The 27,484-nt window shown below is 55.6% G+C and overlaps 1 protein-coding gene across 2 annotated transcripts; it reads right to left on the bottom strand.

Moving 5' to 3' along the window:
* Positions 1–2,289: 2,289 nt before the first annotated feature.
* Positions 2,290–26,987, bottom strand: LOC134538896 (peroxisomal membrane protein PEX14). 2 transcript variants are annotated; one of them, XM_063380502.1, is made up of 5 exons: positions 26,533–26,987; positions 25,358–25,513; positions 23,917–24,039; positions 23,626–23,840; positions 2,290–2,584 (listed from the first exon to the last, which is right to left on the bottom strand). In XM_063380502.1, exons 1-5 carry the CDS (start codon positions 26,596–26,598, stop codon positions 2,422–2,424), a joined length of 723 nt encoding a protein of 240 aa, XP_063236572.1. In that variant the 5' UTR covers positions 26,599–26,987; the 3' UTR covers positions 2,290–2,421. The 2 variants fall into 2 exon arrangements, with proteins under 2 accessions (XP_063236572.1, XP_063236571.1); XM_063380501.1 differs by having other exon boundaries at positions 23,917–24,042; positions 26,533–26,968.
* Between the last annotated feature and the right edge of the window lie 497 nt (positions 26,988–27,484).

The following is a 27,484-nucleotide window of genomic DNA, read 5'->3' as shown; positions in this document are numbered from 1 at the left end:
ATTAGAAATATGTTTTTATTATCGCGTATTTTCACGTTTTTTTTGTTCTTATCTTAAAAGAGATAGTATAAAAAAGCCGCTCTAATGAGATTTAATTGTTTCTTGGTTAACAAAAACTGTTAATTATAAAATATTGTTAATTGTTTATATTCTATTTATTATTATTTACGCGACGTCATACTGTACGCGTACGCAATACGACTCGATTCGTTGCTGCAACATAACATAGCATGTTATGCGGTATCAGAAGTAACGAGTAATGTAACGTGATACGATAGTAACGAGTACTAATTGTTATAGTAACGAATACATACGGGGATGCTTTTTTTCATTACTTTTACACCTCTAGAGAATAATGATAATGGCATATTGGTGTGACGTGGTCACAAGTTGAAAAAACCTGGAGGATGGGAAAGGGAATATTTGGAAACGTGTGATTATTGGCTATCACTGTTACTATGCGGGCGTGTTTGGAAGATAACGTGGTGAGTCAAGCCAGGCATAGAAGAGGGGGAGGGGGATGAGGACAAAGAAACCCTTCATGACGTCATGTGTCGCGGACAGTCTATCTATCCAGGCGCGCGCAATGGCACGCACCTACGCAATTCAGTTACAGCGCCCGCAGTTTTTAAGCAATTTGAACAACTTTTTTAATTTTTTCGTATTTGGACAGATGATGCAAAGGCACATATTAATATATAGTACCTCCATTCTATTACTGACACCACAAAGTGTAATTTTTAATAAGATTCCATTACTATTTACTTTCATTTTTAGGAAATCGATATTATTATTTTAATAAATTGGTGTTTTTTTAATGGTTCCTGAAAACCTTTACGTTAAATCGCTGTTTTCGTTAAATCCGTGTTCGCAAAATCGGGGTTCTACTGTATGTTACCTTTACCTGGTTTGTGAAAACTTGTCAGGTACAATTGCTGGCTCGCACAGTTCATAGCAGTGTGGTAGCACTCATACTTTGACTATGCTGTTTTTTTTTATTTTTGAAACACAAGATGTCATAGGGTACTGTACCTCAAAATAAAAAATAAAAAACTTTAACATAATATGGTTACTATTACAGTACTATGTATTCTCAGCAACAAACCACCACAAAAATAATCAATGTTCCCAACATTTACTTGCGAAAAGTTAACTACTTTTAGACTATTGAGTTGTTTATAAATTCAGCCGTTTCCAGATTTCCAAATAAAATAAGAGTGTTAGTTACAGCATCGAGTTGCGACTTTATCTTCCTTGCTTTGTGGATAAAAGTTATAATGTCTGAAAACATATTTGAAAGAGAATTTATACATTGTACAATTTCATATTTTTGTTAATTACATAATACAGCCTAACAAATACTGCATCTCAACCTTAAAAAACATGATTTTAAACAGGAAACAAAGTTTTTTGGGCAACTTCTTACATGGTAAAAAAAAAAAAACGTACATCTCGTGGATAAAATGACAGGACCAAAACATTTAACCATATCTGGTGGGAAATCATATTGTGTGGGAACATCTTAAACAAGTTTTAATGTGAACAGTTTTTTTAAATGCAATTTTCTGTTCTGTGCAATTATAAAATGTAATTAATGGTTTATAAATATGACAATCCAACTATAAATGCAACTATAAAGAAATGTCTAAGTTTATTCAACAAAAAATCACACACCAAATTATATAATGTAAAATTAGTTATGTAATTACTTTACCAAAACAAATTTTAACAATTTAATGTTGTGATCTCTGTACACCTCAAACACAATTTAAAATTGAGTTCATTTTGGAATTATGAAAAAAAAATTAAAGGTATACTTTGATTGTAAATGCTATACTTAACTACATACTCAATAGCATTATTTTTCCATACACTCATACGGATGCATTAGGCACTCAAGTATTCGTTGGGCCGAGAGCTTTCTCGTGAGGAATACATGTAGTACCTTATCCATCAGAGCAATAAGCATGAAGTCTATGAGGAGTGTGCACAAGAGCAGGATGCAGAACTGGAATGAGACCACGGAAGAAACATGGCCATGTCCTGGGAATGGGAACAGAAAGGCTGCTTAGAAAAAAGATGGAGTTGAAGTACATGGAAAATAAGTCCAAGGAAGAGGTAGGAAGAGCAGATAGTTAAAGGGATGCAGAAGAGAGGAGAAATATGGAATAAAGTGAAGGATGAGGAACGGTGGAGGGACAGAGGAAGAAAAAGACTCATTTTACTTTGCTGACCCGGCCACAGGCTGGAAGCAGTTGATGATGTAATGACTCAATGACAAGTCTGAGATTTTTTTTCACCAGTTTTTTTTAAATATTTAATTTGCCATTTAGGTATTCTTGAACACAGGTTGTCTCACGAGTATAAAAATAATGTGCCTCACCAGGAATATCAATGATATAAATACACCGCTGGCACAGCTCAGTCCCGCAGCAAGTCCACGCTGCTGTCGCTGCTGTCATTCTTGGTGACGAGCTCCGGCTCGCTGGAGCCCGAGCCGCTCTCGCCGCTGGCCTTCTCATCGCGCTCCTGCAGCTGCCAGGCGGGGATGGAGGGGGCGGAGCTCACCGCCGGGAACTGGTTCCTGCAGGCCACACCTCGCTGGAGCTCCACGGCCACTCAGCCACACCTCGCTGGAGCTCCACGGCCACTCAGCCACACCTCGCTGGAGCTCCACGGCCACTCAGCCTCACCTCGCTGGAGCTCCACGGTCACACAACCACACCTCGCTGGAGCTCCACGGCCACTCAGCCACACCTCGCTGGAGCTCCACGGCCACTCAGCCTCACAGCTCCACAGCCACTCAGCCACACCTCGCTGGAGCTCCACAGCCACTCAGCCTCACCTCGCTGGAGCTCCACAGCCACTCAGCCACACCTCGCTGGAGCTCCACGGCCACTCAGCCACACCTCGCTGGAGCTCCACGGCCACTCAGCCTCACCTCGCTGGAGCTCCACGGTCACACAACCACACCTCGCTGGAGCTCCACGGCCACTCAGCCACTCCTCGCTGGAGCGCCACAGCCACCTAGCCACTCAGCCACACCTCGCTGGAGCTCCACGGCCACTCAGCCTCACAGCTCCACAGCCACTCAGCCACACCTCGCTGGAGCTCCACGGCCACTCAGCCTCACAGCTCCACAGCCACTCAGCCACACCTCGCTGGAGCTCCACGGCCACTCAGCCACACCTCGCTGGAGCTCCACGGCCACTCAGCCTCACAGCTCCACAGCCACTCAGCCACACCTCGCTGGAGCTCCACGGCCACTCAGCCTCACAGCTCCACAGCCACTCAGCCACACCTCGCTGGAGCTCCACAGCCACTCAGCCACTCCTCGCTGGAGCTCCACGGCCACTCAGTCACACCTCGCTGGAGCTCCACGGTCACACAACCACACCTCGCTGGAGCTCCACGGCCACTCAGCCACTCCTCGCTGGAGCTCCACGGCCACTCAGTCACACCTCGCTGGAGCTCCACGGTCACACAACCACACCTCGCTGGAGCTCCACGGCCACTCAGCCACTCCTCGCTGGAGCTCCACGGCCACTCAGCCTCACAGCTCCACAGCCACTCAGCCACACCTCGCTGGAGCTCCACAGCCACTCAGCCACACCTCGCTGGAGCTCCACGGCCACTCAGCCTCACAGCTCCACAGCCACTCAGCCACACCTCGCTGGAGCTCCACAGCCACTCAGCCACTCCTCGCTGGAGCTCCACGGCCACTCAGTCACACCTCGCTGGAGCTCCACGGCCACTTAGCCACTCCTCACTGGAGCTCCACGGCCACTCAGCCACTCCTCGCTGGAGCTCCACAGCCACTCAGCCACTCCTCGCTGGAGCGCCACAGCCACCTAGCCACTCAGCCACACCTCGCTGGAGCTCCACGGCCACTCAGCCACACCTCGCTGGAGCTCCACGGCCACTCAGCCACTCCTCGCTGGAGCTCCACAGCCACTCCTCGCTGGAGCTCCACAGCCACTCAGCCACTCATCGCTGGAGCGCCACAGCCACCTAGCCACTCAGCCACACCTCGCTGGAGCTCCACGGCCACTCAGCCACACCTAGCCACTCAGCTCCACAGCCACACCTCGCTGGAGCGCCACGGCCACTCAGCCACACCTCGCTGGGGCTCCACAGCCACTCAGCCACACCTCGCTGGAGCTCCACAGCCACTCAGCTCCACAGCCACTCAGCTCCACAGCCACTCAGCCACACAGGCGGGGAGACGTCCAACTGCTAGTTATCCCAGATGTTCACTCCCTTCTAGGATCTTTAATTATCTTTAAGAAGAGAGTTACTATATCCTGCATTTGTACATAACTGCTACATTAATAACATTACCTGTACTATCTACTTGACAATACAGCTGTTCAACAGTCATCAGAAACCTTTATTATGAAACATTAAGCAACACAAATGACATTTAACACAGAACTACCTCAAATCACTCTAATTGATAATAAAATAAATATAAAATATCTTGCTATCTCAATTTTAAACTAACAATTTTTTGGTGAAATAATAATGTTATGTTGTATAAACTATGCTGCTTAATTAATAAGTTTTCATGTTCAATCTTTTGTTATCTATAGCTGAAATTGTTTATTTTTGTTCATTTCCTTGTTTTGGTGTGTTTTTTTTTTTTGTCAATTGGTTTGTCTTTAGTATAGTTCTGGCTTTGTAAGTTATGTATTTCATTTAGTTGTATCGTGCCTACCATTCAAGGCCTTAAGCTGTAGGTAGGCATGTAACAAATGTTGATAGATAGATATATAAAAATAAATAAATGATTTTGATGTAAAACCAAGTACTTTGAACACACAGCAAGTAGGAAGTCACGCGACTAATAAACACGTATTTTAAGTATGTGAGGTAGCTGGCATTTTTAATTTTCATATTTTTTTCGCAGACAGACTGTCCATCTTTGTCAGTCTAAGAATTGTCACAGGATGGAGCAAAGGCTGAATATCTGGAGGAAGAAATGTTCAACACCCTGAGAAAACCCACCAACATTAAAGATTCCCAATCCAGTAAAAAATAATTCAAATGACTGCACTATCCACATTAATGTTAATCACAATAAAACTAAATTATCATATTTTCTTTGCCACAATTTGCTAACGCTGATGTGTTTTGAAGTTTAGACATGATTTTTATGCCACTTGGCACTGTGTCCAATATTCATATCTCAGACCAAAAGAGCAGAACACATTTATCAGATATTAAAATACAAGCATATCTCTAAAAGGCTTCTAGTGCTGACTGTGACAAAGAGGAAACAGATGACACAAAAGTATTACCTTATCATCTGACTTTGATATTAATAATTCTGAAGCCATTTTAATATCTGAATGTCATAAAACCAGTAAAATAACATACGTAGCTGTACAACCCTACAAGTTGGCAAGTATAACCCAGTACTGAGGCAGAGTCTGCCACGTCGAAGCTCGAGCTGTAGCAAGGACAGTTCTTATGTGAACTACAAACATCTGAGCCTTTCCAAGCTATTTTGAAAATAAAAATTGTTTTACCAGAAAAAGACTACTAAGAACATCTCCTTTCCAAAAAAAATGTAGATGCAATCATCTGTTTTAGTAACTAAAAAAAAAAAAAAAAAACAACAACACTAGGTACTAAGTAAATAGGCAACAGATTAAAAAAATAAAGCCACAATTTTATATTCTTCCTTGTAATGTACCCAAATAAGTTAAAATAAGTTCAGCTCCTCACCAATATAGTACAATCAGCGAGTACTTGTACTAAAAATCTAAATTACACAGTATAATTTTAAATATCATTCCCATAAAAGATTATTATACTGTGTTTGCAGTCACACTTCATCAATTTATTTGTTTGAAGAAAACTATTGTGTTTGTTTTGTCTATTTGTTTAGCTGTGTTTTTTGTCTCGTTTCAACTGTTGTGTTGAATTTTTTTGGGTTCGGAATTTTTGTGCGCTCATCTTTTGTGGGGGTTTTTTCGTTCTGTTAGTCCATTTTTCTTTGTTTTTTCCTTGTTTGTTGACCATATTCCTGTTGTGGAATATTGTGTGGCGTTAAATCCTGACAACAGCAATTTTTGCTCACCTGCTGAGCAGCAAGGCCTTGAGCGAGGCCACCTCGCTCCTGTAGTGACGTCATGAGCGAGGCGAGGTGTGCTCACCTGCTGAGCAACAGGGCCTTGAGCGAGGCCACCTGGCTCCTGTAGCGACGTCATGAGCGAGGCAAGGTGTGCTCACCTGCTGAGCAACAAGGCCTTGAGCGAGTCCACCTGGCTCCTGTAGCGACGTCATGAGCGAGACGAGGTGTGCTCACCTGCTGAGCAACAGGGCCTTGAGCGAGGCCACCTGGCTCCTGTAGCGACGTCATGAGCGAGGCGAGGTGTGCTCACCTGCTGAGCAACAAGGCCTTGAGCGAGGCCACCTGGCTCCTGTAGCGACGTCATGAGCGAGGCGAGGTGTGCTCACCTGCTGAGCAACAAGGCCTTGAGCGAGGCCACCTGGCTCCTGTAGCGACGTCATGAGCGAGGCGAGGTGTGCTCACCTGCTGAGCAACAAGGCCTTGAGCGAGTCCACCTGGCTCCTGTAGCGACGTCATGAGCGAGGCGAGGTGTGCTCACCTGCTGAGCAACAGGGCCTTGAGCGAGGCCACCTGGCTCCTGTAGCGACGTCATGAGCGAGGCGAGGTGTGCTCACCTGCTGAGCAACAAGGCCTTGAGCGAGGCCACCTGGCTCCTGTAGCGACGTCATGAGCGAGGCGAGGTGTGCTCACCTGCTGAGCAACAGGGCCTTGAGCGAGGCCACCTGGCTCCTGTAGCGACGTCATGAGCGAGGCGAGGTGTGCTCACCTGCTGAGCAGCAAGGCCTTGAGCGAGTCCACCTGGCTCCTGTAGCGACGTCATGAGCAAGGCGAGGTGTGCTCACCTGCTGAGCAACAGGGCCTTGAGCGAGGCCACCTGGCTCCTGTAGCGACGTCATGAGCGAGGCGAGGTGTGCTCACCTGCTGAGCAACAGGGCCTTGAGCGAGGCCACCTGGCTCCTGTAGCGACGTCATGAGCGAGGCGAGGTGTGCTCACCTGCTGAGCAACAGGGCCTTGAGCGAGGCCACCTGGCTCCTGTAGCGACGTCATGAGCGAGGCGAGGTGTGCTCACCTGCTGAGCAACAGGGCCTTGAGCGAGGCCACCTGGCTCCTGTAGCGACGTCATGAGCGAGGCGAGGTGTGCTCACCTGCTGAGCAGCAAGGCCTTGAGCGAGTCCACCTGGCTCCTGTAGCGACGTCATGAGCAAGGCGAGGTGTGCTCACCTGCTGAGCAACAGGGCCTTGAGCGAGGCCACCTGGCTCCTGTAGCGACGTCATGAGCGAGGCGAGGTGTGCTCACCTGCTGAGCAACAAGGCCTTGAGCGAGGCCACCTGGCTCCTGTAGCGACGTCATGAGCGAGGCGAGGTATGCTCACCTGCTGAGCAACAAGGCCTTGAGCGAGTCCACCTGGCTCCTGTAGCGACGTCATGAGCGAGGCGAGGTGTGCTCACCTGCTGAGCAACAGGGCCTTGAGCGAGGCCACCTGGCTCCTGTAGCGACGTCATGAGCGAGGCGAGGTGTGCTCACCTGCTGAGCAACAGGGCCTTGAGCGAGGCCACCTGGCTCCTGTAGCAACGTCATGAGCGAGGCGAGGTGTGCTCACCTGCTGAGCAACAGGGCCTTGAGCGAGTCCACCTGGCTCCTGTAGCAACGTCATGAGCGAGGCGAGGTGTGCTCACCTGCTGAGCAACAGGGCCTTGAGCGATGCCACCTGGCTCCTGTAGCGACGTCATGAGCGAGGCGAGGTGTGCTCACCTGATGAGCAACAAGGCCTTGAGCGGGGCCACTCGCTCCTGTAGCGACGTCATGAGCGAGGCGAGGTGTGCTCACCTGCTGAGCAACAGGGCCTTGAGCAAGTCCACCTGGCTCCTGTAGCAAAGTCATGAGCGAGGCGAGGTATGCTCACCTGCTGAGCAACAAGGCCTTGAGCGAGGCCACCTGGCTCCTGTAGCGACGTCATGAGCGAGGCGAGGTGTGCTCATCTGCTGAGCAATTGGGCCTTGAGCGAGGCCACCTGGCTCCTGTAGCGACGTCATGAGCGAGGCGAGGTGTGCTCACCTGCTGAGCAGCAAGGCCTTGAGCGAGTCCACCTGGCTCCTGTAGCGACGTCATGAGCAAGGCCAGGTGTGCTCACCTGCTGAGCAACAGGGCCTTGAGCGAGGCCACCTGGCTCCTGTAGCGACGTCATGAGCGAGGCGAGGTGTGCTCACCTGCTGAGCAACAGGGCCTTGAGCGAGGCCACCTGGCTCCTGTAGCGACGTCATGAGCGAGGCAAGGTGTGCTCACCTGCTGAGCAACAGGGCCTTGAGCGAGGCCACCTGGCTCCTGTAGCAACGTCATGAGCGAGGCGAGGTGTGCTCACCTGCTGAGCAACAGGGCCTTGAGCGAGTCCACCTGGCTCCTGTAGCAACGTCATGAGCGAGGCGAGGTGTGCTCACCTGCTGAGCAACAGGGCCTTGAGCGAGGCCACCTGGCTCCTGTAGCGACGTCATGAGCGAGGCGAGGTGTGCTCACCTGCTGAGCAACAAGGCCTTGAGCGGGGCCACTCGCTCCTGTAGCGACGTCATGAGCGAGGCGAGGTGTGCTCACCTGCTGAGCAACAGGGCCTTGAGCGAGTCCACCTGGCTCCTGTAGCAACGTCATGAGCAAGGCGAGGTATGCTCACCTGCTGAGCAACAAGGCCTTGAGCGAGGCCACCTGGCTCCTGTAGCGACGTCATGAGCGAGGCGAGGTGTGCTCACCTGCTGAGCAACAAGGCCTTGAGCGAGGCCACCTGGCTCCTGTAGCGACGTCATGAGCAAGGCAAGGTGTGCTCACCTGCTGAGCAACAGGGCCTTGAGCGAGGCCACCTGGCTCCTGTAGCGACGTCATGAGCGAGGCGAGGTGTGCTCACCTGCTGAGCAACAGGGCCTTGAGCGAGGCCACCTGGCTCCTGTAGCGACGTCATGAGCGAGGCGAGGTGTGCTCACCTGCTGAGCAACAGGGCCTTGAGCGAGGCCACCTGGCTCCTGTAGCGACGTCATGAGCGAGGCGAGGTGTGCTCACCTGCTGAGCAACAGGGCCTTGAGCGAGGCCACCTGGCTCCTGTAGCGACGTCATGAGCGAGGCGAGGTGTGCTCACCTGCTGAGCAACAGGGCCTTGAGCGAGGCCACCTGGCTCCTGTAGCGACGTCATGAGCGAGGCGAGGTGTGCTCACCTGCTGAGCAGCAAGGCCTTGAGCGAGTCCACCTGGCTCCTGTAGCGACGTCATGAGCAAGGCGAGGTGTGCTCACCTGCTGAGCAACAGGGCCTTGAGCGAGGCCACCTGGCTCCTGTAGCGACGTCATGAGCGAGGCGAGGTGTGCTCACCTGCTGAGCAACAAGGCCTTGAGCGAGGCCACCTGGCTCCTGTAGCGACGTCATGAGCGAGGCGAGGTATGCTCACCTGCTGAGCAACAAGGCCTTGAGCGAGTCCACCTGGCTCCTGTAGCGACGTCATGAGCGAGGCGAGGTGTGCTCACCTGCTGAGCAACAGGGCCTTGAGCGAGGCCACCTGGCTCCTGTAGCGACGTCATGAGCGAGGCGAGGTGTGCTCACCTGCTGAGCAACAGGGCCTTGAGCGAGGCCACCTGGCTCCTGTAGCAACGTCATGAGCGAGGCGAGGTGTGCTCACCTGCTGAGCAACAGGGCCTTGAGCAAGTCCACCTGGCTCCTGTAGCAAAGTCATGAGCGAGGCGAGGTGTGCTCACCTGCTGAGCAACAAGGCCTTGAGCGGGGCCACTCGCTCCTGTAGCGACGTCATGAGCGAGGCGAGGTGTGCTCACCTGCTGAGCAACAGGGCCTTGAGCAAGTCCACCTGGCTCCTGTAGCAAAGTCATGAGCGAGGCGAGGTATGCTCACCTGCTGAGCAACAAGGCCTTGAGCGAGGCCACCTGGCTCCTGTAGCGACGTCATGAGCGAGGCGAGGTGTGCTCATCTGCTGAGCAATTGGGCCTTGAGCGAGGCCACCTGGCTCCTGTAGCGACGTCATGAGCGAGGCGAGGTGTGCTCACCTGCTGAGCAGCAAGGCCTTGAGCGAGTCCACCTGGCTCCTGTAGCGACGTCATGAGCAAGGCGAGGTGTGCTCACCTGCTGAGCAACAGGGCCTTGAGCGAGGCCACCTGGCTCCTGTAGCGACGTCATGAGCGAGGCGAGGTGTGCTCACCTGCTGAGCAACAGGGCCTTGAGCGAGGCCACCTGGCTCCTGTAGCAACGTCATGAGCGAGGCGAGGTGTGCTCACCTGCTGAGCAACAGGGCCTTGAGCGAGTCCACCTGGCTCCTGTAGCAACGTCATGAGCGAGGCGAGGTGTGCTCACCTGCTGAGCAACAGGGCCTTGAGCGAGGCCACCTGGCTCCTGTAGCGACGTCATGAGCGAGGCGAGGTGTGCTCACCTGCTGAGCAACAAGGCCTTGAGCGGGGCCACTCGCTCCTGTAGCGACGTCATGAGCGAGGCGAGGTGTGCTCACCTGCTGAGCAACAGGGCCTTGAGCGAGTCCACCTGGCTCCTGTAGCAACGTCATGAGCAAGGCGAGGTATGCTCACCTGCTGAGCAACAAGGCCTTGAGCGAGGCCACCTGGCTCCTGTAGCGACGTCATGAGCGAGGCGAGGTGTGCTCACCTGCTGAGCAACAAGGCCTTGAGCGAGGCCACCTGGCTCCTGTAGCGACGTCATGAGCAAGGCAAGGTGTGCTCACCTGCTGAGCAACAGGGCCTTGAGCGAGGCCACCTGGCTCCTGTAGCGACGTCATGAGCGAGGCGAGGTGTGCTCACCTGCTGAGCAACAGGGCCTTGAGCGAGGCCACCTGGCTCCTGTAGCGACGTCATGAGCGAGGCGAGGTGTGCTCACCTGCTGAGCAACAGGGCCTTGAGCGAGGCCACCTGGCTCCTGTAGCGACGTCATGAGCGAGGCGAGGTGTGCTCACCTGCTGAGCAACAGGGCCTTGAGCGAGGCCACCTGGCTCCTGTAGCGACGTCATGAGCGAGGCGAGGTGTGCTCACCTGCTGAGCAACAGGGCCTTGAGCGAGGCCACCTGGCTCCTGTAGCGACGTCATGAGCGAGGCGAGGTGTGCTCACCTGCTGAGCAGCAAGGCCTTGAGCGAGTCCACCTGGCTCCTGTAGCGACGTCATGAGCAAGGCGAGGTGTGCTCACCTGCTGAGCAACAGGGCCTTGAGCGAGGCCACCTGGCTCCTGTAGCGACGTCATGAGCGAGGCGAGGTGTGCTCACCTGCTGAGCAACAAGGCCTTGAGCGAGGCCACCTGGCTCCTGTAGCGACGTCATGAGCGAGGCGAGGTATGCTCACCTGCTGAGCAACAAGGCCTTGAGCGAGTCCACCTGGCTCCTGTAGCGACGTCATGAGCGAGGCGAGGTGTGCTCACCTGCTGAGCAACAGGGCCTTGAGCGAGGCCACCTGGCTCCTGTAGCGACGTCATGAGCGAGGCGAGGTGTGCTCACCTGCTGAGCAACAGGGCCTTGAGCGAGGCCACCTGGCTCCTGTAGCAACGTCATGAGCGAGGTGAGGTGTGCTCACCTGCTGAGCAACAGGGCCTTGAGCGAGTCCACCTGGCTCCTGTAGCAACGTCATGAGCGAGGCGAGGTGTGATCACCTGCTGAGCAACAGGGCCTTGAGCGATGCCACCTGGCTCCTGTAGCGACGTCATGAGCGAGGCGAGGTGTGCTCACCTGCTGAGCAACAAGGCCTTGAGCGGGGCCACTCGCTCCTGTAGCGACGTCATGAGCGAGGCGAGGTGTGCTCACCTGCTGAGCAACAGGGCCTTGAGCAAGTCCACCTGGCTCCTGTAGCAAAGTCATGAGCGAGGCGAGGTATGCTCACCTGCTGAGCAACAAGGCCTTGAGCGAGGCCACCTGGCTCCTGTAGCGACGTCATGAGCGAGGCGAGGTGTGCTCACCTGCTGAGCAACAAGGCCTTGAGCGAAGCCACCTGGCTCCTGTAGCGACGTCATGAGCGAGGCAAGGTGTGCTCACCTGCTGAGCAACAGGGCCTTGAGCGAGGCCACCTGGCTCCTGTAGCGACGTCATGAGCGAGGCGAGGTGTGCTCACCTGCTGAGCAACAGGGCCTTGAGCGAGGCCACCTGGCTCCTGTAGCGACGTCATGAGCGAGGCGAGGTGTGCTCACCTGCTGAGCAACAGGGCCTTGAGCGAGGCCACCTGGCTCCTGTAGCGACGTCATGAGCGAGGCGAGGTGTGCTCACCTGCTGAGCAACAGGGCCTTGAGCGAGGCCACCTGGCTCCTGTAGCGACGTCATGAGCGAGGCGAGGTGTGCTCACCTGCTGAGCAACAGGGCCTTGAGCGAGGCCACCTGGCTCCTGTAGCGACGTCATGAGCGAGGCGAGGTGTGCTCACCTGCTGAGCAACAGGGCCTTGAGCGAGGCCACCTGGCTCCTGTAGCGACGTCATGAGCGAGGCGAGGTGTGCTCACCTGCTGAGCAGCAAGGCCTTGAGCGAGTCCACCTGGCTCCTGTAGCGACGTCATGAGCAAGGCGAGGTGTGCTCACCTGCTGAGCAACAGGGCCTTGAGCGAGTCCACCTGGCTCCTGTAGCAACGTCATGAGCGAGGCGAGGTGTGCTCACCTGCTGAGCAACAGGGCCTTGAGCGAGGCCACCTGGCTCCTGTAGCGACGTCATGAGCGAGGCGAGGTGTGCTCACCTGCTGAGCAACAAGGCCTTGAGCGGGGCCACTCGCTCCTGTAGCGACGTCATGAGCGAGGCGAGGTGTGCTCACCTGCTGAGCAACAGGGCCTTGAGCGAGTCCACCTGGCTCCTGTAGCAACGTCATGAGCGAGGCGAGGTATGCTCACCTGCTGAGCAACAAGGCCTTGAGCGAGGCCACCTGGCTCCTGTAGCGACGTCATGAGCGAGGCGAGGTGTGCTCACCTGCTGAGCAACAAGGCCTTGAGCGAGGCCACCTGGCTCCTGTAGCGACGTCATGAGCAAGGCAAGGTGTGCTCACCTGCTGAGCAACAGGGCCTTGAGCGAGGCCACCTGGCTCCTGTAGCGACGTCATGAGCGAGGCGAGGTGTGCTCACCTGCTGAGCAACAGGGCCTTGAGCGAGGCCACCTGGCTCCTGTAGCGACGTCATGAGCGAGGCGAGGTGTGCTCACCTGCTGAGCAACAGGGCCTTGAGCGAGGCCACCTGGCTCCTGTAGCGACGTCATGAGCGAGGCGAGGTGTGCTCACCTGCTGAGCAACAGGGCCTTGAGCGAGGCCACCTGGCTCCTGTAGCGACGTCATGAGCGAGGCGAGGTGTGCTCACCTGCTGAGCAACAAGGCCTTGAGCGGGGCCACTCGCTCCTGTAGCGACGTCATGAGCGAGGCGAGGTGTGCTCACCTGCTGAGCAACAGGGCCTTGAGCGAGTCCACCTGGCTCCTGTAGCAACGTCATGAGCGAGGCGAGGTGTGCTCACCTGCTGAGCAGCAAGGCCTTGAGCGAGGCCACCTGGCTCCTGTAGCGACGTCATGAGCGAGGCGAGGTGTGCTCACCTGCTGAGCAACAGGGCCTTGAGCGAGTCCACCTGGCTCCTGTAGCGACGTCATGAGCGAGGCGAGGTGTGCTCACCTGCTGAGCAACAGGGCCTTGAGCGAGTCCACCTGGCTCCTGTAGCGACGTCATGAGCGAGGCAAGGTGTGCTCACCTGCTGAGCAACAGGGCCTTGAGCGAGGCCACCTGGCTCCTGTAGCGACGTCATGAGCGAGGCGAGGTATGCTCACCTGCTGAGCAACAGGGCCTTGAGCGAGTCCACCTGGCTCCTGTAGCGACGTCATGAGCGAGGCAAGGTGTGCTCACCTGCCGAGCAACAGGGCCTTGAGCGAGTCCACCTGGCTTCTGTAGCGACGTCATGAGCGAGGCGAGGTGTGCTCACCTGCTGAGCAACAGGGCCTTGAGCGAGGCCACCTGGCTCCTGTAGCGACGTCATGAGCGAGGCAAGGTGTGCTCACCTGCTGAGCAACAAGGCCTTGAGCGAGTCCACCTGGCTCCTGTAGCGACGTCATGAGCGAGACGAGGTGTGCTCACCTGCTGAGCAACAGGGCCTTGAGCGAGGCCACCTGGCTCCTGTAGCGACGTCATGAGCGAGGCGAGGTGTGCTCACCTGCTGAGCAACAAGGCCTTGAGCGAGGCCACCTGGCTCCTGTAGCGACGTCATGAGCGAGGCGAGGTGTGCTCACCTGCTGAGCAACAAGGCCTTGAGCGAGGCCACCTGGCTCCTGTAGCGACGTCATGAGCGAGGCGAGGTGTGCTCACCTGCTGAGCAACAAGGCCTTGAGCGAGTCCACCTGGCTCCTGTAGCGACGTCATGAGCGAGGCGAGGTGTGCTCACCTGCTGAGCAACAGGGCCTTGAGCGAGGCCACCTGGCTCCTGTAGCGACGTCATGAGCGAGGCGAGGTGTGCTCACCTGCTGAGCAACAAGGCCTTGAGCGAGGCCACCTGGCTCCTGTAGCGACGTCATGAGCGAGGCGAGGTGTGCTCACCTGCTGAGCAACAGGGCCTTGAGCGAGGCCACCTGGCTCCTGTAGCGACGTCATGAGCGAGGCGAGGTGTGCTCACCTGCTGAGCAGCAAGGCCTTGAGCGAGTCCACCTGGCTCCTGTAGCGACGTCATGAGCAAGGCGAGGTGTGCTCACCTGCTGAGCAACAGGGCCTTGAGCGAGGCCACCTGGCTCCTGTAGCGACGTCATGAGCGAGGCGAGGTGTGCTCACCTGCTGAGCAACAGGGCCTTGAGCGAGGCCACCTGGCTCCTGTAGCGACGTCATGAGCGAGGCGAGGTGTGCTCACCTGCTGAGCAACAGGGCCTTGAGCGAGGCCACCTGGCTCCTGTAGCGACGTCATGAGCGAGGCGAGGTGTGCTCACCTGCTGAGCAACAGGGCCTTAAGCGAGGCCACCTGGCTCCTGTAGCGACGTCATGAGCGAGGCGAGGTGTGCTCACCTGCTGAGCAGCAAGGCCTTGAGCGAGTCCACCTGGCTCCTGTAGCGACGTCATGAGCAAGGCGAGGTGTGCTCACCTGCTGAGCAACAGGGCCTTGAGCGAGGCCACCTGGCTCCTGTAGCGACGTCATGAGCGAGGCGAGGTGTGCTCACCTGCTGAGCAACAAGGCCTTGAGCGAGGCCACCTGGCTCCTGTAGCGACGTCATGAGCGAGGCGAGGTATGCTCACCTGCTGAGCAACAAGGCCTTGAGCGAGTCCACCTGGCTCCTGTAGCGACGTCATGAGCGAGGCGAGGTGTGCTCACCTGCTGAGCAACAGGGCCTTGAGCGAGGCCACCTGGCTCCTGTAGCGACGTCATGAGCGAGGCGAGGTGTGCTCACCTGCTGAGCAACAGGGCCTTGAGCGAGGCCACCTGGCTCCTGTAGCAACGTCATGAGCGAGGCGAGGTGTGCTCACCTGCTGAGCAACAGGGCCTTGAGCGAGTCCACCTGGCTCCTGTAGCAACGTCATGAGCGAGGCGAGGTGTGCTCACCTGCTGAGCAACAGGGCCTTGAGCGATGCCACCTGGCTCCTGTAGCGACGTCATGAGCGAGGCGAGGTGTGCTCACCTGCTGAGCAACAAGGCCTTGAGCGGGGCCACTCGCTCCTGTAGCGACGTCATGAGCGAGGCGAGGTGTGCTCACCTGCTGAGCAACAGGGCCTTGAGCAAGTCCACCTGGCTCCTGTAGCAAAGTCATGAGCGAGGCGAGGTATGCTCACCTGCTGAGCAACAAGGCCTTGAGCGAGGCCACCTGGCTCCTGTAGCGACGTCATGAGCGAGGCGAGGTGTGCTCATCTGCTGAGCAATTGGGCCTTGAGCGAGGCCACCTGGCTCCTGTAGCGACGTCATGAGCGAGGCGAGGTGTGCTCACCTGCTGAGCAGCAAGGCCTTGAGCGAGTCCACCTGGCTCCTGTAGCGACGTCATGAGCAAGGCGAGGTGTGCTCACCTGCTGAGCAACAGGGCCTTGAGCGAGGCCACCTGGCTCCTGTAGCGACGTCATGAGCGAGGCGAGGTGTGCTCACCTGCTGAGCAACAGGGCCTTGAGCGAGGCCACCTGGCTCCTGTAGCAACGTCATGAGCGAGGCGAGGTGTGCTCACCTGCTGAGCAACAGGGCCTTGAGCGAGTCCACCTGGCTCCTGTAGCAACGTCATGAGCGAGGCGAGGTGTGCTCACCTGCTGAGCAACAGGGCCTTGAGCGAGGCCACCTGGCTCCTGTAGCGACGTCATGAGCGAGGCGAGGTGTGCTCACCTGCTGAGCAACAAGGCCTTGAGCGGGGCCACTCGCTCCTGTAGCGACGTCATGAGCGAGGCGAGGTGTGCTCACCTGCTGAGCAACAGGGCCTTGAGCGAGTCCACCTGGATCCTGTAGCAACGTCATGAGCAAGGCGAGGTATGCTCACCTGCTGAGCAACAAGGCCTTGAGCGAGGCCACCTGGCTCCTGTAGCGACGTCATGAGCGAGGCGAGGTGTGCTCACCTGCTGAGCAACAAGGCCTTGAGCGAGGCCACCTGGCTCCTGTAGCGACGTCATGAGCAAGGCAAGGTGTGCTCACCTGCTGAGCAACAGGGCCTTGAGCGAGGCCACCTGGCTCCTGTAGCGACGTCATGAGCGAGGCGAGGTGTGCTCACCTGCTGAGCAACAGGGCCTTGAGCGAGGCCACCTGGCTCCTGTAGCGACGTCATGAGCGAGGCGAGGTGTGCTCACCTGCTGAGCAACAGGGCCTTGAGCGAGGCCACCTGGCTCCTGTAGCGACGTCATGAGCGAGGCGAGGTGTGCTCACCTGCTGAGCAACAGGGCCTTGAGCGAGGCCACCTGGCTCCTGTAGCGACGTCATGAGCGAGGCGAGGTGTGCTCACCTGCTGAGCAACAGGGCCTTGAGCGAGGCCACCTGGCTCCTGTAGCGACGTCATGAGCGAGGCGAGGTGTGCTCACCTGCTGAGCAGCAAGGCCTTGAGCGAGTCCACCTGGCTCCTGTAGCGACGTCATGAGCAAGGCGAGGTGTGCTCACCTGCTGAGCAACAGGGCCTTGAGCGAGGCCACCTGGCTCCTGTAGCGACGTCATGAGCGAGGCGAGGTGTGCTCACCTGCTGAGCAACAAGGCCTTGAGCGAGGCCACCTGGCTCCTGTAGCGACGTCATGAGCGAGGCGAGGTATGCTCACCTGCTGAGCAACAAGGCCTTGAGCGAGTCCACCTGGCTCCTGTAGCGACGTCATGAGCGAGGCGAGGTGTGCTCACCTGCTGAGCAACAGGGCCTTGAGCGAGGCCACCTGGCTCCTGTAGCGACGTCATGAGCGAGGCGAGGTGTGCTCACCTGCTGAGCAACAGGGCCTTGAGCGAGGCCACCTGGCTCCTGTAGCAACGTCATGAGCGAGGCGAGGTGTGCTCACCTGCTGAGCAACAGGGCCTTGAGCGAGTCCACCTGGCTCCTGTAGCAACGTCATGAGCGAGGCGAGGTGTGCTCACCTGCTGAGCAACAGGGCCTTGAGCGATGCCACCTGGCTCCTGTAGCGACGTCATGAGCGAGGCGAGGTGTGCTCACCTGCTGAGCAACAAGGCCTTGAGCGGGGCCACTCGCTCCTGTAGCGACGTCATGAGCGAGGCGAGGTGTGCTCACCTGCTGAGCAACAGGGCCTTGAGCAAGTCCACCTGGCTCCTGTAGCAAAGTCATGAGCGAGGCGAGGTATGCTCACCTGCTGAGCAACAAGGCCTTGAGCGAGGCCACCTGGCTCCTGTAGCGACGTCATGAGCGAGGCGAGGTGTGCTCACCTGCTGAGCAACAAGGCCTTGAGCGAAGCCACCTGGCTCCTGTAGCGACGTCATGAGCGAGGCAAGGTGTGCTCACCTGCTGAGCAACAGGGCCTTGAGCGAGGCCACCTGGCTCCTGTAGCGACGTCATGAGCGAGGCGAGGTGTGCTCACCTGCTGAGCAACAGGGCCTTGAGCGAGGCCACCTGGCTCCTGTAGCGACGTCATGAGCGAGGCGAGGTGTGCTCACCTGCTGAGCAACAGGGCCTTGAGCGAGGCCACCTGGCTCCTGTAGCGACGTCATGAGCGAGGCGAGGTGTGCTCACCTGCTGAGCAACAGGGCCTTGAGCGAGGCCACCTGGCTCCTGTAGCGACGTCATGAGCGAGGCGAGGTGTGCTCACCTGCTGAGCAACAGGGCCTTGAGCGAGGCCACCTGGCTCCTGTAGCGACGTCATGAGCGAGGCGAGGTGTGCTCACCTGCTGAGCAACAGGGCCTTGAGCGAGGCCACCTGGCTCCTGTAGCGACGTCATGAGCGAGGCGAGGTGTGCTCACCTGCTGAGCAGCAAGGCCTTGAGCGAGTCCACCTGGCTCCTGTAGCGACGTCATGAGCAAGGCGAGGTGTGCTCACCTGCTGAGCAACAGGGCCTTGAGCGAGGCCACCTGGCTCCTGTAGCGACGTCATGAGCGAGGCGAGGTGTGCTCACCTGCTGAGCAACAGGGCCTTGAGCGAGGCCACCTGGCTCCTGTAGCAACGTCATGAGCGAGGCGAGGTGTGCTCACCTGCTGAGCAACAGGGCCTTGAGCGAGTCCACCTGGCTCCTGTAGCAACGTCATGAGCGAGGCGAGGTGTGCTCACCTGCTGAGCAACAGGGCCTTGAGCGAGGCCACCTGGCTCCTGTAGCGACGTCATGAGCGAGGCGAGGTGTGCTCACCTGCTGAGCAACAAGGCCTTGAGCGGGGCCACTCGCTCCTGTAGCGACGTCATGAGCGAGGCGAGGTGTGCTCACCTGCTGAGCAACAGGGCCTTGAGCGAGTCCACCTGGCTCCTGTAGCAACGTCATGAGCGAGGCGAGGTATGCTCACCTGCTGAGCAACAAGGCCTTGAGCGAGGCCACCTGGCTCCTGTAGCGACGTCATGAGCGAGGCGAGGTGTGCTCACCTGCTGAGCAACAAGGCCTTGAGCGAGGCCACCTGGCTCCTGTAGCGACGTCATGAGCAAGGCAAGGTGTGCTCACCTGCTGAGCAACAGGGCCTTGAGCGAGGCCACCTGGCTCCTGTAGCGACGTCATGAGCGAGGCGAGGTGTGCTCACCTGCTGAGCAACAGGGCCTTGAGCGAGGCCACCTGGCTCCTGTAGCGACGTCATGAGCGAGGCGAGGTGTGCTCACCTGCTGAGCAACAGGGCCTTGAGCGAGGCCACCTGGCTCCTGTAGCGACGTCATGAGCAAGGCGAGGTGTGCTCACCTGCTGAGCAACAGGGCCTTGAGCGAGGCCACCTGGCTCCTGTAGCGACGTCATGAGCGAGGCGAGGTGTGCTCACCTGCTGAGCAACAGGGCCTTGAGCGAGGCCACCTGGCTCCTGTAGCAACGTCATGAGCGAGGCGAGGTGTGCTCACCTGCTGAGCAACAGGGCCTTGAGCGAGTCCACCTGGCTCCTGTAGCAACGTCATGAGCGAGGCGAGGTGTGCTCACCTGCTGAGCAACAGGGCCTTGAGCGAGGCCACCTGGCTCCTGTAGCGACGTCATGAGCGAGGCGAGGTGTGCTCACCTGCTGAGCAACAAGGCCTTGAGCGGGGCCACTCGCTCCTGTAGCGACGTCATGAGCGAGGCGAGGTGTGCTCACCTGCTGAGCAACAGGGCCTTGAGCGAGTCCACCTGGCTCCTGTAGCAACGTCATGAGCGAGGCGAGGTATGCTCACCTGCTGAGCAACAAGGCCTTGAGCGAGGCCACCTGGCTCCTGTAGCGACGTCATGAGCGAGGCGAGGTGTGCTCACCTGCTGAGCAACAAGGCCTTGAGCGAGGCCACCTGGCTCCTGTAGCGACGTCATGAGCAAGGCAAGGTGTGCTCACCTGCTGAGCAACAGGGCCTTGAGCGAGGCCACCTGGCTCCTGTAGCGACGTCATGAGCGAGGCGAGGTGTGCTCACCTGCTGAGCAACAGGGCCTTGAGCGAGGCCACCTGGCTCCTGTAGCGACGTCATGAGCGAGGCGAGGTGTGCTCACCTGCTGAGCAACAGGGCCTTGAGCGAGGCCACCTGGCTCCTGTAGCGACGTCATGAGCGAGGCGAGGTGTGCTCACCTGCTGAGCAACAGGGCCTTGAGCGAGGCCACCTGGCTCCTGTAGCGACGTCATGAGCGAGGCGAGGTGTGCTCACCTGCTGAGCAACAAGGCCTTGAGCGGGGCCACTCGCTCCTGTAGCGACGTCATGAGCGAGGCGAGGTGTGCTCACCTGCTGAGCAACAGGGCCTTGAGCGAGTCCACCTGGCTCCTGTAGCAACGTCATGAGCGAGGCGAGGTGTGCTCACCTGCTGAGCAGCAAGGCCTTGAGCGAGGCCACCTGGCTCCTGTAGCGACGTCATGAGCGAGGCGAGGTGTGCTCACCTGCTGAGCAACAGGGCCTTGAGCGAGTCCACCTGGCTCCTGTAGCGACGTCATGAGCGAGGCGAGGTGTGCTCACCTGCTGAGCAACAGGGCCTTGAGCGAGTCCACCTGGCTCCTGTAGCGACGTCATGAGCGAGGCAAGGTGTGCTCACCTGCTGAGCAACAGGGCCTTGAGCGAGGCCACCTGGCTCCTGTAGCGACGTCATGAGCGAGGCGAGGTATGCTCACCTGCTGAGCAACAGGGCCTTGAGCGAGTCCACCTGGCTCCTGTAGCGACGTCATGAGCGAGGCAAGGTGTGCTCACCTGCTGAGCAACAGGGCCTTGAGCGAGTCCACCTGGCTTCTGTAGCGACGTCATGAGCGAGGCAAGGTGTGCTCACCTGCTGAGCAACAGGGCCTTGAGCGAGTCCACCTCGCTCCTGTAGCAACGTCATGAGCGAGGCGAGGTATGCTCACCTGCTGAGCAACAGGGCCTTGAGCGAGTCCACCTGGCTCCTGTAGCGACGTCATGAGCGAGGCAAGGTGTGCTCACCTGCTGAGCAACAGGGCCTTGAGCGAGGCCACCTGGCTCCTGTAGCGACGTCATGAGCGAGGCGAGGTGTGCTCACCTGCTGAGCAACAAGGCCTTGAGCGAGTCCACCTGGCTCCTGTAGCGACGTCATGAGCGAGGCGAGGTGTGCTCACCTGCTGAGCAACAGGGCCTTGAGCGAGGCCACCTGGCTCCTGTAGCGACGTCATGAGCGAGGCGAGGTGTGCTCACCTGCTGAGCAACAGGGCCTTGAGCGAGGCCACCTGGCTCCTGTAGCAACGTCATGAGCGAGGAGAGGTATGCTCACCTGCTGAGCAACAGGGCCTTGAGCGAGTCCACCTGGCTCCTATAGCGACGTCATGAGCGAGGCAAGGTGTGCTCACCTGCTGAGCAACAGGGCCTTGAGCGAGGCCACCTGGCTCCTGTAGCGACGTCATGAGCGAGGCGAGGTGTGCTCACCTGCTGAGCAACAGGGCCTTGAGCGAGTCCACCTGGCTCCTGTAGCGACGTCATGAGCGAGGCGAGGTGTGCTCACCTGCTGAGCAACAGGGCCTTGAGCGAGGCCACCTGGCTCCTGTAGCGACGTCATGAGCGAGGCGAGGTGTGCTCACCTGCTGAGCAACAGGGCCTTGAGCGAGTCCACCTGGCTCCTGTAGCGACGTCATGAGCGAGGTGAGGTGTGCTCACCTGCTGAGCAACAGGGCCTTGAGCGAGGCCACCTGGCTCCTGTAGCGACGTCATGAGCGAGGCGAGGTGTGCTCACCTGCTGAGCAACAAGGCCTTGAGCGAGGCCACCTCGCTCCTGTAGCGACGTCATGAGCGAGGCGAGGTGTGCTCACCTGCTGAGCAACAGGGCCTTGAGCGAGGCCACCTGGCTCCTGTAGCAACGTCATGAGCGAGGAGAGGTATGCTCACCTGCTGAGCAACAGGGCCTTGAGCGAGTCAACCTGGCTCCTGTAGCGACGTCATGAGCGAGGCAAGGTGTGCTCACCTGCTGAGCAACAGGGCCTTGAGCGAGTCCACCTGGCTCCTGTAGCGACGTCATGAGCGAGGCGAGGTGTGCTCACCTGCTGAGCAACAAGGCCTTGAGCGAGTCCACCTGGCTCCTGTAGCGACGTCATGAGCGAGGCGAGGTGTGCTCACCTGCTGAGCAACAGGGCCTTGAGCGAGGCCACCTGGCTCCTGTAGCGACGTCATGAGCGAGGCGAGGTGTGCTCACCTGCTGAGCAACAGGGCCTTGAGCGAGGCCACCTGGCTCCTGTAGCAACGTCATGAGCGAGGAGAGGTATGCTCACCTGCTGAGCAACAGGGCCTTGAGCGAGTCCACCTGGCTCCTGTAGCGACGTCATGAGCGAGGCAAGGTGTGCTCACCTGCTGAGCAACAGGGCCTTGAGCGCCGCCACCTGGCTCCTGTAGCGACATCATGAGCGAGGCGAGGTGTGCTCACCTGCTGAGCAACAGGGCCTTGAGCGAGTCCACCTGGCTCCTGTAGCGACGTCATGAGCGAGGCGAGGTGTGCTCACCTGCTGAGCAACAGGGCCTTGAGCGAGGCCACCTGGCTCCTGTAGCGACGTCATGAGCGAGGCGAGGTGTGCTCACCTGCTGAGCAACAGGGCCTTGAGCGAGTCCACCTGGCTCCTGTAGCGACGTCATGAGCGAGGTGAGGTGTGCTCACCTGCTGAGCAACAGGGCCTTGAGCGAGGCCACCTGGCTCCTGTAGCGACGTCATGAGCGAGGCGAGGTGTGCTCACCTGCTGAGCAACAAGGCCTTGAGCGAGGCCACCTCGCTCCTGTAGCGACGTTATGAGCGAGGCGAGGTGTGCTCACCTGCTGAGCAACAGGGCCTTGAGCGAGTCCACCTGGCTCCTGTAGCGACGTCATGAGCGAGGCAAGGTGTGCTCACCTGCTGAGCAACAGGGCCTTGAGCGAGTCCACCTGGCTCCTGTAGCGACGTCATGAGCGAGGCGAAGTGTGCTCACCTGCTGAGCAACAAGGCCTTGAGCGAGTCCACCTGGCTCCTGTAGCGACGTCATGAGCGAGGCGAGGTGTGCTCACCTGCTGAGCAACAAGGCCTTGAGCGGGGCCACTCGCTCCTGTAGCGACGTCATGAGCGAGGCGAGGTGTGCTCACCTGCTGAGCAACAAGGCCTTGAGCGAGTCCACCTGGCTCCTGTAGCGACGTCATGAGCGAGGCGAGGTGTGCTCACCTGCTGAGCAACAGGGCCTTGAGCGAGTCCACCTGGCTCCTGTAGCGACTTCATGAGCGAGGCGAGGTGTGCTCACCTGCTGAGCAGCAAGGCCTTGAGCGAGGCCACCTGGCTCCTGTAGCGACGTCATGAGCGAGGCGAGGTGTGCTCACCTGCTGAGCAACAGGGCCTTGAGCGAGTCCACCTGGCTCCTGTAGCGACGTCATGAGCGAGGCGAGGTGTGCTCACCTGCTGAGCAACAAGGCCTTGAGCGGGGCCACTCGCTCCTGTAGCGACGTCATGAGCGAGGCAAGATGTGCTCACCTGCTGAGCAACAAGGCCTTGAGCGGGGCCACTCGCTTCTGTAGCGACGTCATGAGCGAGGCGAGGTGTGCTCACCTGCTGAGCAGCAAGGCCTTGAGCGAGGCCACCTGGCTCCTGTAGCGACGTCATGAGCGAGGCGAGGTGTGCTCACCTGCTGAGCAACAGGGCCTTGAGCGAGGCCACCTCGCTGCGCAGGCTCCTCAGGTCGTCGGACTGCTGCTGCACGCCGGCCAGCTCCGTGCCGACACGTACCAGCTCGCTGCGCAGCCCCTCCACGGCCCCCAGCAGCTCCGTCCTCAGCTCGTCCAGCAGCCGGGCGCTGCTCTTGCGCGGCTCCGTCGAGAACAGGCGGTGCTCCACGTAGCGCTGGAACAAGGGGCCCCGGTGTCGCCCGGCGCTCTCCGCTGCAGCTGGCGACGACGCTGGGCTACGGGGCCAGTACCTTGTACAGCACGTAGACCGCGTACACTAGGCCCGCCAGCAGGGCGGCTGTGTTGCCCACGTCCCTGAACCTGGACCACGGCGAGAGCGCAGGCAGTGCGACCGGCGACAGGGAGGCTGGCAGCTGCTGGAACAGGTTTACACTTGCATTTTTAAACATCTGATTCCTTATATCCTAGGTTGCAGGTAACAAAAAATAGTTTGGTTTAATGGGTAAAAATATTATGAGTAAAGCTACTACTAACAATACAGGTAAGAGTATCAATGCATATATTTCAATATTTCCAAAAACTAGTAATTTTTAATAATGAAACAATAATATTCTAATAGGGTTGTTAAGGATGAATTGATATCTAAATAGGGAAGACATGAATAATGATTAACATGAAAATAAACTGTAATGTGAATGATTTGGTAAGATATGCAGATCTTGGCAAGTAAGTACGTTGGTATTTTGTTCTAAACGAAAATGTGACAGTAATACAATGCCTGTTCTTCTGGGTGGTGTACTCTTGCTAAAACCGATATACAAGAGACATAATTTTATTTACTTTTCATTGAAAATTTTCCTTGCTAATAAGTTCAGATAATTCTTCACTTGTTCCGCACACCTTTATGAAAATGTTCCCTCGATCAGGGATGGCAAACCTTTATTGGTAAATGTACCAGTGCTAATCAAGCTTCTTTCAAAAATTTTCCCTCATTAAAAGGTTTACCATGCTGGGGAATGATATCTGCAGCCGAGAAACATAAAGCACATGTATGACAATCCTTACTAAAATATTTAATCATAGACGTCAACTGTCTATTCCTCTCTTTCAATGCATATGCAATAAATTCCTTTTGCTCTGATTCACTTTTTTGACAAAGAGATTTGTGATTTGTTTCATATTGTCGTTTTACAGACAATGTTCTACACACCACTGTTCCAGAACACGTAACACACACTGCTTTATCGCCTGATTAATCATGCCATGTTTCTCAGTTCACAAAAAGTGAAAGTTTGACACTCATCTTGCATGCACTTTTTTTTTTTTTTTCAAACTAGCCACGCCAAGGGATACGATTTAAAACGTTGAAATCCAAATTGCAGTTTGACAACGTACGAATGAAAACAAATGAAGTGTGCGCTCACCGATACCGTTCTGACACCGATACAAGGGTCACATGACATCAAGTACGTGGATACAAGTTTTGGATTGAGTAAGTTGATTCTTTAATAATTGCATGACCGAATTATTTTGTCGCGTGCCACCACTTGTTCCCCATCCGTGCCCTGGACAATAAACTTAAATTTTTTAACCCCCTCAAGATTTCTTTGTACAGAATTTTACCCTACATGAGTGGTTATAATAGGAACCTGACTTGCATGTTTCACCCGCAATGAAACAAGCCACAAACAGCGTGCCGAGAGGACGCGGGAGGGGGGAGCGAGGCAGCACCTGCGCCTGGGCCTGGAAGGCGTCCCGCTGCGAGCGCTGGAAGGCGGCCGCCACCTCCTGGTCCGACAGACCCTTGCCCTTGAGGAAGGCGTGCTGGCGGCTGTGAGGACTCCTCTGCACCGCGGGGTTGCGCAGGAACGCCACCGCCGTGTTTACCTGCGGCAGTTCGTCAGGACGTGTCGGGTGGCATGGGCCCATCAAACACACTCATTTTATTTCAAATAATTTTTACTTCAATTAATTGCGCAATTTTTTTGTGGGTTCAGGAGATCTCAATAGCCAGGTGCCATCCTAAGCAAAGCATAGAACAGTGATGAGGGCCACAGACGCTGTTCACTACTTCGGCCTAGAGACCGAGCTGTGACGAGGAATCGTATGTTATCAAAAACTTGTGCAAAATTCAAGAGATCCTACTGGGCAAAGGTTTTTAGCATGAACACTGTGCAAGTATGAAGTTTTGGTGGATATTTGCCAGCACCAAGTGTCATGTTCGTATACTCGATGTGGCTCAAGGGTTGTTTTACTCACTGTCTCTTTTAGACTTTTACTCTTGAGGCGCTCTTGAAACGCGGTTTTCTGGGTAAATACAGGAACGTGTGTAAGTGCTTGAAAAGAATTTTCTAAATTGTATTATTACTTAGCAGAAAAGCCACACTATAAGAATATTACCTGAGCACCTTATGTTGTCACAACTCCAAGTTGTAGTACAGCCAATCAGAGCGCACCAGCCATACCAAGTTATGGTTAATGCTATTAGTTATAAATTATTTATTCAGATTCAACACCTCTTCGACAGTGAGGACATGAGATGCAAGAGATGAGGGAAACTATCAAATGAGATTCTGTAACGGAATGCACCGCCGGTAAAACCAGAGTACTCCAAGAGGACCCTCTGTACTATTTCACTGGCCAACGTTTACCAATCAGAAAAATTACTTGTTTGATACCACCAGGAATCGAACCAATATCGGCCCCATGGAAGACCGTAGTAATACCACGGATTTCGGTTAGGCCTAAAACAATTATATCGCCAGCCGAACTGCTTTAGTCAGTAATGCAGTAACACGCTTTTACTTGGTAAGCAAAAGTCTAGCAGTGCTAAACAAAATAGGCATTAAATTTACTGGGCATAAATCGTCCAATTTATTAACGTAAACTTAAGTACAACCACCTACCAAGTTCTCCCTAAGCGGAGTTTGTTGCTGAATTTCACCGACCCGGTCGTCCCCATCTAAAGTCATATTCTTGCAGAATTGAAAACACTCTAGTTCAAAGCCACATTTAAATTCTAAATAATGACATTTGAAAAACTACATGCTAATGGAAAATTCACTATCATTCGTAATAGCAAAAGATAACACAAAACAGTAAACATTTTGTAATCACCAGGCAGATTCGTCAAAACGTTTTTTGTTTACATTTTGGTAACAACTTGTTTACAAAACTGGCTGAGTTCCTTTTTAGTAAAGATAGTCATGAACTTAAGAAACGTTGAAGATTGTCATCGAATTGGTCTTTTCTAATGCTGATTATGAAGTCAGTTTTGCATTTTAAAACACATCAATTCAGAATACCTAAAGGCCCTGTAACACTGCTAAATATTTTTTTCAACATTCATATTTGAAAAGATAGATGGAGTGGTATTGTGGATGGAATTTTTTTTTTTACAATTTTCTCCATTAACTAAATTTGACTAGATCAACTCATATATATTTTAAGTCATGTCACTTCAAAGATTTTTTTCGGTCTGAGCTATCTCAAACCTTTCAATTGTAATCTCAATTTTGAAATTAAATAATGTAACAAAGAGTTATATGAAATTTTTGAACTTGTTATTATACTTGAGCTTTCAAAATTTTTTGAACATGTTGAGCAGACAGCGAGCTTGGTGGACATAAAAATTCTAAATGCGTGCTGAGGAACTTAGAGATCGCTGGGCGATCCGTCGTTAACCCTTATTTCTTACTACCGCATCTGCACTCGCTTTCAAACTAGTGATGAGCAGAACGGTTCTTTTGACCGAACCGGTACTTTCGGAACAGTTCCGTGAAAGATTCGTTCAGAACGATTCGTTCATCTCGGTCATTTCGTTCTTTTCTGTGAATAGGATCTGGCTCTTTTATCAGG

Source organism: Bacillus rossius, chromosome 14 (assembly GCF_032445375.1).
Source record: "Bacillus rossius redtenbacheri isolate Brsri chromosome 14, Brsri_v3, whole genome shotgun sequence".
NCBI lineage: Eukaryota > Metazoa > Arthropoda > Insecta > Phasmatodea > Bacillidae > Bacillus > Bacillus rossius.
Note: the sequence above shows the minus strand (reverse complement) of the source record. Positions and strands in the feature narration are given on the sequence as shown.